The sequence below is a fragment of the Natator depressus genome, chromosome 10, assembly GCF_965152275.1.
Source record: "Natator depressus isolate rNatDep1 chromosome 10, rNatDep2.hap1, whole genome shotgun sequence".
Classification (NCBI taxonomy): Eukaryota; Metazoa; Chordata; order Testudines; family Cheloniidae; genus Natator; species Natator depressus.
The window spans coordinates 6700234-6717207 of record NC_134243.1 but is presented as its reverse complement, the minus strand read 5'-3'; the positions used below and the strand labels follow the sequence as shown (position 1 = coordinate 6717207).

At 42.9% G+C, this 16974-nt stretch overlaps 1 protein-coding gene across 1 annotated transcript; it reads right to left on the bottom strand.

Annotated features, from left to right (window-relative positions):
* Positions 1-1982: 1982 nt before the first annotated feature.
* On the bottom strand, positions 1983-11221 carry B9D1 (B9 domain containing 1). The gene is made up of 7 exons (XM_074964558.1): positions 11014-11221; positions 10574-10642; positions 9196-9307; positions 8401-8497; positions 7698-7760; positions 4464-4531; positions 1983-4270 (listed from the first exon to the last, which is right to left on the bottom strand). Exons 1-7 carry the CDS (start codon positions 11080-11082, stop codon positions 4125-4127), a joined length of 624 nt encoding a protein of 207 aa, XP_074820659.1. The 5' UTR covers positions 11083-11221; the 3' UTR covers positions 1983-4124.
* Positions 11222-16974: the final 5753 nt, after the last annotated feature.

Below are 16974 nucleotides of genomic sequence, written 5' to 3'. Positions count from 1 at the left end.
ATGCAGGCGATATTGCTTTGATTTCCAGTGCTTAAGGCTGAGGGAGTTGGGGAAGTAATGGACCTAGTCTCTGGGAGACAAGCGTATTGACCCCCTACAGGTAATGAAGGAGTGATACTGATTGCCAATGACTCCTGGGGGAATTCTGCCCCACTGCGCAATGCAGAATTTTGCAGAAATGAACGTTGTGCATGCAGAATTTCCTTTCCCCCCCAGAAATGGGCTGCAGTGCTGCTGGCCGCCACTAGACCCGGCGTAGAAGACACTAGGGGGGAGGGGGGAAGGGAGAGGGAGCCGGAGGGTTTCTGGCAGCTGCAGTTCCCAGCATGCCCTGAGGCAAGGAGACGGCAGCACGCAGGAAACTCCATGCAAGGTGGGACCAAGCATCAGGCTGTTTCTCCCTCTGGATCCCTGGGCTCTGGGGTGGGGAGGGGACTGGGTGTCTGGACTGGGGGAGCCACGTCTGGGCTCTGGGTATGGGTGTGTCGGTATCTGGGCAAGGGGGGGCCCTGTGGCTGGGCTCTGGGGGGAGAGGGGTTGTGGGTGTCTGGCCCCTCAGCTGGGCTCTGGGGGCGGGCGAAGAAGGGGACAGAGAAACAGGAACTGGGTTGCCATAGGTGTTTCTTTAACTCTCTACTCCTGGGGGAATTTTTGTGTGTGTCTGTATTGTCACACGCATACTTGCTGACAGGTACTTTGAAATAAATTGCCAAAATAATTGAAACTGGTGTGATTATGTAGTATTATTTTGACAAATAAAAGTTGCAGAATTTTAAAATATTGTGCCCAGAATTTTAATTTTTTTGGCGCAGAATGCCCCCAGGAGTAGTTGTTCTCGGATTTGCCAGGAGTCATTGTAATTGGTATTTTGACAGCACAAGATGCGTACATAGTGCTGGACAACAGACAAACTGTGCCAGACATTGAAACGTCCCTGCTCTGAAGGGCTTACCTACTAAAGGCACAGAACACCAAGACCTTGAAGAAAGGATTAAAAGAATTGGATGATCTTAAAGAGTCTACTAGGACACTGAAGGACCCTCAAGAAGCACAAAGATAATAGACAATGTTATAAAAATGTAGCTGACAGATGTGTGACCCATTTACAGTATTATCTAAAATGCAGACATTGTCTCTAAGGTATTGTGACTAGATAATTTTTTTGCAAATACATTGAATTGGAAAATATTTCTTCCCTCCTCCCACAATTTAGAGTGGTTAACTCCTGCATGTCACCAACGCCAAGAGAGAATTATTTCAATCCATCAGGTCATGATTTTACCTGGAGAGTGTGGCCAAGCAAGGCCTGTTCTTAATAGCCTTTGCCGAAGGAGCCCTCACCTATCTCAGCCAAGAAAAGACAGCGGAAGATGGAAACAGGAGGAAGGAACAACGAACAACATAAATGGCAACTTCAAACTACTATGTGAAATCCCCTTAAAATTTGTAACTACATGAGCTCATGTATGCACAATGCCCTATAGTGCTGGATGTGAATAAACTCATTGTATCACTGTGGGAGTGAAGTTTAGACTTTTTTCTCAGTTTAATAGGGTACCATGCATGGAATCATCATGCAGTTTTGCTCTAGTTGGACAGGCACGTTAAATCATCTCAAGTGAGTAAAAATCTCCAGTGAATTATATTTCACTTGTGTTAAGTTATTTATCTCTGCTTTTCAAACATTTCATATCTGGTCTATCAAGGTACTTATATGGCTACTCTCACCACTGTAACCGACTATATATTTAAAAAAACAACAAAAACAACCCAGTCTCTTTTCTCCTATAGCAGCCAATAAACAGGAAAAATAGTCTGATTAATTTGAGCTCAGTTGCGGCTTTGTTGTAGAACAGCTAATTATAATGAGTGTTAGCGTTATAATTCAAAAAGCAGAACGAAGAAAGAGAACAAGAGCTAATGTATGAAAGATACTCTGTGCACCATACATTTGTAAAATCATTTATAAAAGTACAAAATGATTAAGGAACAGACAAAATTCCAAGGTGCTTTACAATATCTTCATCATTTATATTTACAAAACGCATTGTTCAGCTTTACATGCATAAGGAACTATAGTACTACAAGTGGTATGCTTTATTTAATATTACTATGGATGTGCAGTGGTTCAGAATGTGTTTTTCTTTGTGCTTGCTCTTCCAAAGGCTTTTTAATGTCTCAGTGACTTATAAATAAGGTGAAATAATACTAAGTCTGGTCTTCTTGTGGTATTTGAAGTCAAAATTTGCAAATCTATGTACCCAAATGCAGTCTCTCAAATTGACTAAATAATCAGATGTCTCACTATGGATTTAAGTTCTGTAGTTTGGACACAAAGAATGGTGGAAAGATCATAAGAAGACTAGAGCTTGTGTTGCTTTGGACTAATAAATGGTTCCCCTAAGGGGAAAAAAGCACACAAAAGACAAAAAATATAAATATTTAGCTATTTGGGTTTATTCAACCCAAATGCAGAGCTTTAATATCAGCTTTTCCAAGAGTCATGTGAAAGGTCAGGGAAGGGAGGACATTCGGGGTATGTCTACACTGAAGTAAAAAACCTGTGGCACCGAGTCTCAGTGGCCGGGTTGGCTGACTCAGGCTTGGACTACAGGGCTCAAATTGGCAGCGTAGATGTTTGGGCTCAGGCTGGCACCTGGGCTCTAAGACCCACCCCCCTTGCAGGGTCTCAGAACCAGGACTCCAGCCCAAGGCCAAACATCTATGCTGCAATTTTGTAATCCTGCAACACAAGTCAGCTGACCTAGGCCGGCTACGGCCTTGCCCACGGGTCTTTTATTGCAGTGTAGACGAATCCTCAGAATGAAGGCCTTTCTTTGTACCCTCAAACTGCAGCCATCTGAGAATAGTGTGTTAGCTTTGGCGCTGTTGCCATGTACTGTCATAAGAAACAACCTGATGACAATTTCTAAGGTTATACAAACAGTGAGGAAAACCTTCATAAATCAAACTTGAAATTCAGCATGTTATTTTCCTTACCACGTTTGTTGGTTACTGAAAGCCATGGTATAGGACCCATATAAACAATTACCTGCTTCACAGCCTATCCTGGACTGTCATTCGAATGCTGGATTTGTGATATCACACACATTTCATTGGCAAAAGGCTGATGCCATCATCACAGAGTTATTACTTTAGCTTATTGTGGAATTGAGCACACAGAAGAGCTGGGCTAACAGGACAAGGGGAGCAGTACCTTCAGCAATAACAAAGAAAATGCACAAATTCCAAAAAGTTGCATAACCAGGAAGAGGTGGCCCTGACTGCTACTCCTGGCAATCCCTTACAGCAGAGGGGATCTGTAACAGGTTGGACCAGAGGATTCCCCATTGCTTATGGCTGAGTGCACGTCCTTTTTACTCAGGCTGCGTGCTCTTTTTCAGATCCTCACACTGTGATCTATTTCTCCCACAGTATCTGCACTTAAATCTCAATGGTGTCAATGAGAGGTAAATGTACGAAGCAAGGGGATATTAAACACTTAGCTCTCTGTAAACTCCTCCCGCACTTCCCCCTAAAACAAACCACTTTTTTGTTGCTATTGGTGTGCTTAAGCTTGACTGGGGGAGGGGGAGGGAACTGGAACTGGAAGTGTCATTTTCTTGTGTCTCAGTTTTTTTAAAAGCAAAAGCCAAACTGCTTTCATTGAAAATTTTGGAAGGATTTACTCTTACTGTATATCAAATATTTTAGCAAGTTAGTTCTAAAGCATTTCAAAATGGGATTATAACGGAAAACTGCAGTAGCAGCCTGAAGAAGAAATATTGCTTTGGCAGAAGAAAGTGCATGAATGTTTCACTGAAATATTTTCAGATTCCCTCCCTTTTGGAAGGTATGGCCATTTGAATTTCCCACTACCACTTCAAAAACATTAGTACACAAGTTTAGGCCTGCACTGATGTTTGGAATACATTGGAACTATTTTTTAAAAACAAATGTAAACTGGCTATTCATTAACTAAAAAAATGTACAAAAGGTTATGATAGAACGGTATTTTGCAACACACCTTATGGCTTGAGCTTTCATATTAAAATAGAAGATCAGTACAAGTATGGTGCTTGCCTCCCATATGTGCCTTTGAAAACCTCCCACCCACCAATCATTTAATGGTTATGAATCCCATCTGTAAGAGACACTATTGAAGGGTTCTGCATGTCAGACGGGCTTACGTCATAGCCCAACTTCTTCATGTCTTTAGTCACCACATTGAAGGAAATGGTCACAAAGCCTTGGGATCGCACCGTGGTCACTAAAAATAGGAGGACAACACCATTAGCCAGTACAGCTGGTTGAACAGTCATTAGATGTCCAACAGAATACCAGGACATGGTTGTTTTCAATATGCTCAATTAACCTTCTAAAGCATTAACAAAGAAACGGAATGGCCAAGATCTGGTCCATAGTCACAGAGGAGTTAGAGACAGTAATTCCTGATCATTTACCTTCTCGGCCTTCTCCCTGCGCTACCACTTTTGGGTCAGTGAACTCTGGTTGTCTTCCCATAAGCCAACTGGGAGAAGGAGAAAAGAAAACAACTCACTGATGTGTCACTTGGTAGCATTTAGATTTGTTATAAGGAAGGTTCATCATATGCACCGATATAAAAAAAAAAAAAAAAATGTTTCCCCCTGTTCATAGTAGGAATTTTTAAAGCTTGATACATTTTTTTTTCTTGCTACTTATCTACTTTGATCAAAGATAAATGTCACCTCTGGACTATTGACCACTTTTCCTTTTTTCCTAATTTCACCTACATTCTATTAAATGTAAGTTATTTCTGAGTGAGGGAGGGTTAGTTTATGTCAAAGATATTTTAATAACACCTAACTTTAAGGATCTGGAGGGGACCTAATACTTTGCTATGTGGTGTAATATCTGTGTAAATTGAATCCATTTGCATGTCATTAATTAGAAAAACAGCTATAACAAATACATATTGGACAGGGAAAAAGTTATGTCCATGAGTCCTCATTCAGGAGAAATTTGTGCAAGTTTATGCTGTACCATTCCTTTATAGATCGTGTTTTGGGTAGGTGGCCTAAAAAAATAAAACCTTTGGCTAACTTATTTACAGCAGTATTTTAAGACTAATTTAAGGACAGATTGCGATACACCTGCTCACACTGGGCCCTATCCAATGTGCACTGAACACAGTGCAAGTCCTTCGGTTGACTTCATTGAGCACTGGACCAGGCACATTGAGTAATATCTTATGCTGCGAGAAGTCCCATGGAAATGAATGGGACTACTTACTTGTGGAGTACAGTACCACTAATGTTGAGGTGTCTATGATTCTATCACAATCTGATCCTTAAAGATTAGCATGCTAAAACTAGGAAGTGTTTACTCTCAGTGGAAGTTCTTTGTATAACCACAGTAAACCAGGGTTTAAATTTGCCCACAGATCATTAATTAAAATAATGTAAGGCCTCACCCCACTGGTTCTATTCTAGCTGCCCCATAAAGGAAAAGCTCAGTCATTGAAATATTATGAAATGCTTTCCTGCCTCTCCTCCTGATCCTTTCACTCATATTTTAAAATCCCTACTATCTATCGCATTTTTACGCTACTCTACCATAATGCAATTTCTAACACATTATACTGACAGTGCCATAACAGGCCAGTAGAAGGTTAAAAAAACTGCCCAGACTTTGGGAAGAATTCCTGTTTTTCTTTCTTTAATATACATATCTGAGGCAGTACAGTTTGTTCTCTGGTGCCAGAAGTTTTCATCTGGCAAAAAGAGAAGTAGTTGCAGTGCTGTCATGATTATACTACATCACTGTGTTTATTAAAACATACAGAGGCTAACCTGCCTTACCTGATTACAACTCTCTCTCTTTAAACTCAGCTATATTCCTACTGTTGCAAAGCTGTTTTACGTCTTAACTCCATGTTACGCACTACTAAATTGCTTAACCTAGTCAACAAATAGCCCAAATCATTCCACAAGGTGTTTCTATCCTGCATGGCCGGTATATTTTCAAACTCTACTGTCAGAGACATTAAAACAGCTGAATCTAATGGAGGGCCCTGTGATATTTCACAAACAAACTCTGGGACTCTATAAAATGTTTCCCTCTGGACCACTGCTTTTAATACAGATTGACAAATCTGTCTGAAATGTTCAATTGGCTCAGAGAAAACAGTTACTACTGGAGTATGAATGATGGAATCGTCACTAAGAAAGCCTAGAGGGTATTGCGGCCAATGTGTGTGGCCCTTTACCAGACAAGGAGGAAGGGACTAGTGGACAATTCAGTTTAGAACAATTCTGAAGAACAGGGAGACCAAATCTGGATTCACTGCACAATGCAGTGTCTAGATCAGCTGTACATAACCTCAAAGAGCCATTCCTTTAACAGAGTTGCAAAAAGCCATACCAAATTACATGTACCACGCAATAGTTAATATATGTTAATCAGAACAGATAAAGCTTATAACAGGAGCAGCAGTATTGGGGCTCAGGCAACCTCTAACAGTCCCACGTCATCACCAGTTTCAAGAAGCCAAATTCTGTCAATGTCCTAGCCATCTACAGCTTGTTTCAATGTGTAATTTCCACCCACCACAGCTGGTCAGTAGCACAAATTCAGAATTAATCAGTTGGAGTGAGAGCAAATATGAGTTTTTCCAGCAATCAATGTATCATTATCAGGATGTCACCTGACAATTTACTAAAAACCAATAAAAGAGCCACCTGCAATGCAAGGATCAATGGCTACTGATTGAATGCATCTTGCCTTCTGATTTTATTGCACAAAATGTAATATAATTACTAAAACAGATTAGATTTTTAAGTGGACAAGTTGCACCCACTGCAGCAGGATATGGGATGTCCTATTTTCTACAAACATTTCCTGTGAAGCCCAGCGTCTCCATCAGTTCTGGCTCTTAAATACTGAGATTTTATGCCAGGATGGAGGAAAAAAATGAGGGAGAAAAACAATAAAAATTCATGTATATAGATGAAAGAGGCAGTTACTGTTCAAGAAAAAGAACAGATTACAACCAATAAATGCAGACACTCATTCTTAGAATGTAAAAATGTCCCTTGTGGAACAGTCCAATTATATTTTTAAAACATATTATGCTGTACTTAACATTCTGCATCCTCATAATGGTTGTTTTCATTATGGAGTAATTCCTGCAGCAGATGTTGCTGAATTACACGAAGAAAAATAAGCGTAATACTAGTGAAATCTATTCTAGAAATAAATGAATGTGTTTACTTCAATTCTACATAGGAAGCCAGTTTGGTTTGAACTCTTACTCGCACAATTTCATCAGTGTCAATGTTTTTTCTTTTGGAAGCTTCAGAGAATAGAAGGGAATGTGTGGTTGTTTGCCTTTGCTATCATTTGGTGGCTACTTTTCAAAAAGACATAGCTCTATCTTGGCAGGAATACAGCAAGTGCTTTTCAAATTCACACTTTCAAATGCATGGATAACAAAAAGGATGAAGTTACAGAGCATTACTCCAAGCAGATTGCTAATGTTAAATTTTAAAGTAAGGCTTTGATGGATAAAAACCACATTGTCTATGAAACTCATTGGAATGTCTTTAACCTTACAAAAACTCACAAGTGCGTGCTCACATTGAGTAGTCAGAGACACCACCAATTAAAACAAAAATGTCTTTTCCCATGTTACTAACACCATCTTTGAGTATTACCTTGTAATTTTTTGCAGCTTAGACGTGGATTCTGGAACAAACATAGGAATGGTTCTTCTATGACTGAAATGGAATTGATAAAGAGAGAGAACTTATTGATGACATGCACCAAATGCCAATTTCCAATACTCCTGCATTTATTATGATAATGAAAGTCCAAATACAGATTTAAAAAATCAGGTGAGACATCCACAAGTAACTTGTAAGTAATGAACTCAAACTTTCCGATGTACAGCTTGCATGGGGAACTTACAAAGGGCACCAGAGATAAGCCAGCTCAGAGTGCACCTTCATACCCAAAGTACAGTCCTCCCGACAGACCGGACAGTGTTGAAATGAAGACTTGCAGGCCCAGATCCTCCAAGGCATTTAGGTGCCTAGCTCCCGCTGAAAGCAATGGGGGTTCGGTGCCTCAATGGCTTTGAGGATCTGGGACAGTGTGTTCAACTGCCCTCCCCCATCCACAAGTTAAAACTAAACCTGCACTGAATAAAAAACATCAAGGCTCAGGTCCAATGACCAAGGGTTTGTGCCAGAGAATAGATTTCATACCCATGGTGTAAGCAAGTTATAGAGACACTTGGGGGGCACTTATTTTGGCTCTGATTATTTTACTTTAGAAAATACAGCAAGAGGCAGCTGAGATCAAATTGTATTTGGGAGGAACATTTGAAACAGAAATAATAACCACTCATTAACCCACCTTCCAGGTATGAACGGAACATGAACAGCTCCATAACCTCGGACGACATCATTTCCAAAAAGATCAGGTCCATAGACACTTACCACTATTTGTGGCCCTTAAAAAGAAAATAGGAGTTAATATAAGGGCAAGGACAAAGAAGGGGATGGATTTGGCCCTGTAATTTCTTAAACTCATTCCTAACTTACTATTATTTAACATTACCTGAAAGCAACTATAAAGTGTCAAGAACTGCAGGTCCAAAAATGTATTTATCTATCTGTATTAGGGAACTAAAAACCAGTGGGTATAAGAAAGCAAACGGTGTTAACTGTATTATTGAATTAGTGTAAAGCTTTCTGGTGTCTAAGAAATATTCTCATTCAGGAAAGGTAATTTTAAAAGATTAAAAGAAATATGGTACCCCACAGAGTGCACAGAATCTACTCCAAGCAAGTTTAATTGCCAGAAATGATAAAGGGGGAGCCCACAGTAATTTCATCTTGGGAAACTTCAAAAAATGAATTGCCTAAAGCACCATCAAGAGAAAACACAAACTGGATTCAGTAGAACAAAAGTAAAAAATGAATCTGTAATGTTGGGTTTTCCTTCATTCACAAGGCAAAAGGTGACATGCAGAACCATGCATATTTGTGACTCTCCAACAATTGCGGGGCATAGTCTCCCTTATTCAGGCCATGCCAGCATATGCTATGAAGATGCATCAAAGCGCTTTCAGCCTACTATTTCAGAACCACAATCTTCATGTACCAAGTACCTGTATTCAGCCACACATCTTCTTTGTGGTTTACTTACAGCCAGAGGGGTTGGTACTTTTAAAGGTGATGTCAATTGGAAAATTCCACACAAGGGCTTGCTGTGCATCTCTGTTTTTAGAGGTGATCTGAGATATTCCCTCTTCCAAACCCTAAAACAAGAGCTTACATATTGTACAAATACAAGCTGCTGATATTTACTCACATTACAGAGTGGAAAGTGCATATGCTTTTAGCATATATAAAACTTCTTTGCCTGTTTACAGACAGACCATGAGGGCCAAGTTCCAGTCCCTGCCCCAAAGAACTTACATTTTTAATAACTAAAGCTCCTTCCCTTCAATTTGTAAATACAATATTTTGCATGTGCAAATGCAGGGTTGGGCGTACAAATTGATGCAAAATTAAACCCATTTAAAATCTGACCCTTATTCATACTAATTTGCAAGTAGCTAATCTTATCAACATTTATGAAAAGCATTGACTGGATTCATAATAACTAACAGAAGTGTTTTGAATATGTAAACCACAAGACAAGGGAAAAGTATAACTAAACCAACAACACCACACAGCACATACACAGATTTCTAGTTTTTCAAAGCACTGTACCAACATTCATAGATCTTTGCACTTCCTCCGTGAAGTGGCAAGGAATAATTAAACTCATTTTCTAAATGAGGGAATAATAAAACACAGACAAGTGAAATGACTTGCTCAAAATTCAGTGGCAGAGATGGTATTAGAGTTCAGGATATATTCCCATTGCTGTGCTCAGTTCACTAGACCAGTGGCTCTCAACCAGGGGTCTGGGGTCCCCTGGTGGGCCATGAACAGATTTCAGGGGGCTCGCCAAGCCAGTGTTAGACTTGCTGGGGCCCAGGTCAGAAAACCGAAGCCTTGCTATGTGGGGCTGAAACCCAGGGCACTGAATCCTGCCACCTGGGGCTGAAGTTGAAGCCTGAGCAACCTAGCGTTGTGGGGCGCCCTGTGGCGTGGGGCCCTGGGCAATAGCCTTGCTTGCTACCCCCTAATGCCAGCTCTGGCTTTTATATGCAGCAAAAAGTTGTTGTGGCACATCGAATTTTTATAACATGGGGGGGGGGGGGAAGAGGGAGGAGGGAGGGTGGCCTCAAAAGAAAAAGGTTGCGAACCCCTGCACTAGACCTAGTGTGTGTTTTTCCTGAGTTATATGTATTATTTGTATTAGCGTAGCACCTAGGAGGCCCAGTCAGGGACCATGACCCCATTGTGCTAGGTGCTGTACAAACACAGAACAGACGGACAGTCCCTGCCCCAGGGAGCTTACATTTCGAATACCCACCAGCCTAAGCCAGTGAACTCCACCCCGCCGCGTGGTACGGGCTTTGGGGCCCCGGCTCCGGGAGGCCCCGCCGCGGGCAGCCGCAGCGGGCACTTACCGTGGTGGGGGCCCAGTCGGGGCCGTAGACGAAGCAGTACTTGCAGTAGAGATCGTCGAACTCGGGGAACTGGAGGAGAAACGGAAGAGAAGGTCACTGGCCCGGGGGGAGCCCCATCCTGTCAGGCGGCCCCCTACCCTGGACCGGCTGGGGGCTCATGCCTCGGCTCGCCGGTGCGCTGGGGCCTTTCCCTGGGCTCGCCCTGGCACTGAGCAGAGCCGCGGGGGGGGGGGGGGGGAAATGGCACCGGGAGGGGAGGTGCCCCACAAGGCCCCCCGATCCCCCCTGGAGGCCCTGGTTCGAGGCGTCTCCAGCGCGCCCCTCACCGTGGCCCCCGGACGCGCTCTCGTTCCGCCGGCACCCAGCGGGGGTAGGCGCCAGGGTCCTGCCAGCGGGGCCAGAAACGGAGCGGGGGAGCGCGCCGAGCCTAGCCCGCTTACCCGGGCGCTTTCGATCTGCCCGTTCACCATGAGCAGGAAGACGGTGGGGGCTGCGGCGGCGGCTGCCATGGCGCCGGGGCCCGGTCCCGGCCCGTTGCTAGGGCCCGCTCTCCCGGCCCGCCTTGGATACCGGACGGCGAGGCGGCCGGGACAAACTTCCTGCCAGCGAGCGCAGCGCGAAGCGGGCGGGCGCTCAAGGGGCTGCGCAGGCTCTCAGGGGTAGAGCCCTGCCTCTCCCACCGCCCCCACCTCAATACTCCCCTTTGGGATCCCGCCCCAGGACAGCGGGGGTGCTACCCCTACAAGGAGAGGGCCCTCCCACTCCCCCACCCCAAATAGAAGAGGGGGGGCTCTTTCCCCTGCCTGCGGCCTCCAGTGGGTGGGGTGCCAGACACCCCGGGGCCCTGGCTACAGCAGAGCAATCTGCACTGATGCCCCCCCAGCGAGCTCGGTGTAAGCGTCTCTCTTGCACCAGCAGAAGTCGGTCCAATTAAAGATATTTCCTCCCTCACTAAAAAAGAAAAGCAGTACTTATGGCACCTTAGAGACTAACAGATTTATCTGAGCATAAGCTTTTGTGAGCTACAGCTCACTTCATTGGATGCATTCATTTTCCACGGCATGCATCCGATGAAGTGAGCTGTAGCTCACGAAAGCTAATGCTCAAATAAATTGGTTAGTCTCTAAGGTGCCACAAGTACTCCTTTTCTTTTTGCGAATACAGACTAACACGGCTGCTACTCTGAAACCTTCCTTACTCACTGTGTCTCTCCAACACCCGGGGGACCCACACGGTGACATGGCCACTGCAAACGCACAAAAAGGGCACTGGCGCAACCCCTACGTTACAAGCGGACTTGGCAGAAATTAATTTTGTTTGTTTGTTTCATAAGATGGATGTTTCTTTTTAAGCATTTTCTTCTATTTTTAAGCCATTTCAGTTTTCACAGTTGTGCAAAATTACGGAGTTTACGCTTTTATTTTTATCTATTTACATTTTCACAGTTGCAGGAAATGATCGGGGGAGAGTCAGACAGTAATTATTTAATGAGATAGATGCTGAGATTGAAAAGGTTAAAGCGTTATAGCCGTTAAAACCACAAATTGTCAATGTTGTGTGTCAGAATAGACAACATATAAATATTCTTAACTCAAATTCTGATAAGTTCTCAAGCAGCATTTTTGGTACTTTGCCTATGTGTACATTTTGATTGCTATCCATGGAAATATTTTTCATGGGTTTCCGTATTTTCGGTGAAACTGACGTGTACTGACTTTTACTGATAAAAATCTAATCCTTCCAAACCGATTTACAAGAGTGTGGTACATCTGTATCAGGGGATTTTTGCACCATGATCCATACACCTCACTGTTAGTGTCAATTACTCTAACATAGCCAGGGCCTTGTGTTCCCTGGACCTTGGAGTCCCTGTCATTCATCTCACCTCTGACTCTGGGTGCAGAGCTTCTCTGCCCAGGAAAATTCCAGTCAAGAGGGTACCTTTCCCCCAAGCGATTTCCACAGCAGTGAGTTAGCGTATGATGAAGTGAGCTGTAGCTCACAAAAGCTTATGCTCAAATAAATTGGTTAGTCTCTAAGGTGCCACAAGTCCTCCTTTTCTTTTTGCGAATACAGACTAACACGGCTGCTACTCTGAAACCAGCGTATATAGAGTATGCTGCAGTCGGAGGTGTGGTAGATGTACCAGAACTAGCTTTGATCTAGCTAGCTTGAATAACAATAGCAGTGAAGTCGAGGCAGCATGGGCTGACCAAGCCTACCTGGGACCCTGGCTCCACTCAGGTGGCTCGCAGCCATGGGATGCACATGTGTGATGAGCCTTGGAGGCCACTAGATGTCATCATTACCCCACACAAGTCTGAAATGGAAAACCTAAGGATATCAGGGGCATGACCTGATTTTAAAATCACTGACCTGCACTTTGTTTTTTATACCTCATTAACTGCCTGTTGTTTCTTACCCCACGTGTGGGCAAATTCCAGTCATGCATTAGTCAGCCACTGTCAGGGGTTAGGGAGAGATTTATTCCATAATCATCCATTGCAGGGTTTCTTGCATCTTGTTCTGAAGTATTTAGTACTGGTGCACTGTCAGAGACAGGATACTGGGTTAGGTGAGGCATGGATCTGATCCTGCATAGCAGTTCTTATGTTCCTGGCCTCCCCTCTTCTCCAAAAAATCACAGATGAGGCAGGGAAGAGGCTTAATCCTTCATCTGAACAAAATTTTCTGCAGATGAACACTTCAGGAAAGACCCTGTGACATTAAGAAATATTCAGCCCTGTGTAAAATATTTACAAAGCTCATGGAGTGCTTTTATATGTGGTAAGCACTGAGGAGCTGTTCTAGAGACCTCAGAAAACTGGGAATCTCTTGGTTTCTGGGATCTGTCTTAGCCTTTAGGTCAGAACTTTTAAAAAAATGTTTTCTCTAGTTCTGTAAACCAAACCAGTTCTCTGTGATGGTTTCCCACTTCTTGAGCTGCCTGGTGGCCAGTGGAGAAGTTGAATCAGCACAGTGGGCTCTAGCTGGTGATAGTTGTTGGATTGACTCCTCCTCTCCATGTAGAGCCTGTCTAGTCCCATCCAGAAGCTAATCAGAAAAGGTTTGGGGGTCATCCCCATGCTGTGGCGATAGCTCTCCCTCAGCCCGAACAAGCTGGTGCACCACATGGGATGGACGAAAGTGGGTGTCATGGGAGGGAGGATATCGGGTAGGGGAGGAGGAGAAAGTTTGCAGGTTGGGGCCCAGGTATTGGGAATGTGGCATGCTTGAAAGTGAGGTGACCCTTATCTCACCAGGCCCCCAAAATCCATCCTGCTATTAACCGCCGACAGCATGGCACATCAGGATTCCTGCTTGGCAGCCTGGATTTCATGTGTAGAAATCTGATCATTTAATAAACTGACCTCACCCCTTACATTGAGTGCTTAGACCAACAATGTAGCTCTGTGAACATGCCAATCAGCTCTGATTTTAGTTTATTTAATTTATCCTGTAGTAGGGTGATCAACTTTTTGGATGGAAATAAGGGAAAACAACATGAAAAATAATGGAAAACACTTTATTTTACAGAAAAAGAACAGGAGTACAACTACAATACCCACCTGCTGAAGTGAAGAAACAGATTGACAGAGACAGAAGAGTACCCAGAAGTCACCTACTACAGGACAGGCCCAACAAAGAAAATAACAGAACGCTACTAGCTGTCACCTTCAGCCCCCAACTAAAACCTCTCCAGCGCATCATCAAGGATGTACAACCTATCCTGAAGGACGACCCATCACTCTCACAGATCTTGGGAGACAGGCCAGTCCTTGCTTACAGACAGCCCCCCAACCTGAAGCAAATACTCACCAGCAACCACACACCACACAACAAAAACACTAACCCAGGAACCTATCCTTGCAACAAAGCCCGTTGCCAACTGTGTCCACGTATCTATTCAGGGGACACCATTGTAGGGCCTAATCACATCAGCCACGCTATCAGAGGCTTGTTTACCTGCACATCTACCAATGTGATATATGCCATCATGTGCCAGCAATGCCCCTCTGCCATGTACATTGGCCAAACCGGACAGTCTCTATGTAAAAGAATAAATGGACACAAATCAGACATCAAGAATTATAACATTCAAAAAACTGTCGAAGAACACTTCAACCTCTCTGGTCACTCGATTACAGACCTAAAAGTCGCAATATTACAACAAAAAAACTTCAGAAACAGACTCCAACGAGAGACTGCTGAATTGGAATTAATTTGCAAACTGGACACCATTAAATTAGGCTTGAATAAAGACTGAGAGTGGATGGGTCATTACTCAAAAGTAAAACTATTTCCCCATGTTTATTTTTTCCCCCTACTGTACCTCACACATTCTTGTCAACTGCTGGAAATGGCCCACCTTGATTATCACTACAAAAGGGTTTTTTTCTCTCCTGCTGGTAATAGCTCACCTTAACTGATCACTCTCATTATAGTTTTCAGAGCAGCAGCCGTGTTAGTCTGTATCTGCAAAAAGAAAAGGAGTACTTGTGGCACCTTAGAGACTAACCTATTTATTTGAGCATAAGCTTTCGTGAGCTACAGCTCACTTCATCGGGTGAATGCATCCGATGAAGTGAGCTGTAGCTCACGAAAGCTTATGCTCAAATAAATTTGTTAGTCTCTAAGGTGCCACAAGTACTCCTTTTCTTTTCTCGTTATAGTGTGTATGGTAACTCCCATTGTTTCATGTTCTCTGTGTATATAAAATCGTCCTACTGTATTTTCCACTGCATGCATCCGATGAAGCGGGCTGTAGCCCACAAAACCTTACGCTCAAATAAATTTGTGAGTCTCTAAGGTGCCACAAGTACTCCTGTTCTTTTTGCGGATACAGACTAACACGGCCGCTACTCTGAAACCTGGCTTTATTTTACGGGACATTTTAGGTAAATACCACTTCCCTTAGCATATCATGAATTTTCTCTCAAGTGTACATTTCTACTGCCCCCATGTATACTATGCAATTATCACAAGCTTCAATTTAAATGTTTAAAATGGTCAAGGGATGTCCCTTAAAATAAAGGACAGCTAGTCACCCTATCCAGTATGTACAATCACCGTTGCATTTAGGTATCACAGGTCCAATCCAACTTGCATGGAAGTTTTTCCATTGACTTTAATAGGAGCTGGACAGGGCCTCACTTTTATTTATTATTTGCAGTGTTGTTGGAGTCATGTTGGTCCCAGGATATTAGAGCCACAAAGTTGGTAAGGTAATATCTTTTACTGGACTGACTTCTGTTGGTGAAAGACAAGATTTCAAAATTACCGTAAATATTTATTACCCATGGCGTATATTGCCAGTACAAAAATCAGTTCAAGCAAATTCCATTTTATTCTCCAAATAATCACTACAACCAGATCCACGATACAGCGAACTACCCACATCATCTTAAATATACCGTGTAGATTTTAGCAGTCATTGTGCAGATGAATTGCAAATGGAAAAAAAATACTTTATGGTTGTGTAAAGACAGCCTCAATGTTTGCTTTATTCCAAACTACAGTCTTCTGCTTGCTTTTTACATTAAATATAAATGATCAAAGTCAACAATTGTCTCTGTTGGTCCTCGAGCACTTAAATCAAACTACTCTACTGTATAAACATGCAGCACTGCTAATGGCCACTAGATATCACCAGTGCTGTGCCAGTTACAGTACAGAAGTGAGAGTCAAACAGCCAGAACCGTTAAAAGGAAATATGTTACCTACTAATGTTGAAATAAAGTTTAAAGGCAGCACAATATTTTACATGGCACAAATAACCATATAGCTTTTTCACAGTAATTGTTAAACCCACAATGTCATGATATCTAAGGAGCTCTGTCAATACAAGATCACTCTTGCAGTTTGGGTTATAAAATGGGAATTACGATGCGGTGCATATTATTATAAAGAAACGGTTTGCAATGCATTTTACGGGAGAGGACTGCATAATAAAATTAACATAATGATAGTAATTAATGTACTGCCTATCATCTGAAGAAGCTAAAATGGCTTCACAATTGCTCTGCCTACAATCCCACTGCAACGCAGCCACCTTAGGGGTGTAGTGGGGTATCCAGCTAGCCTGGAACTGTGGGAAGAAGGGAAATTTTGCCTAAGGGTGATGGATGCCCGCTTGGCTGATACAGCAGGGATTGAACTGCGGATTGCCCAGTGCTAAAAGCCTGGTCTAGACGTCAAAGTTTTGCTGGCATAGTTATGTCAGTTAGGAGTGTGGGGAAAAATCACCCCCACCTCCCCCAAAGATAGCTCTGCCAGAAAAACCCGATCGTAGACAGTTACCCCAGCAAAAAAAGTCCTTTTGCTGGTATTGCTTATTTCATTTGGGGACATGATATAAGCTGCTGGCAGAAGCACTCTTTGGCCAGCATGAACTGTGTCTC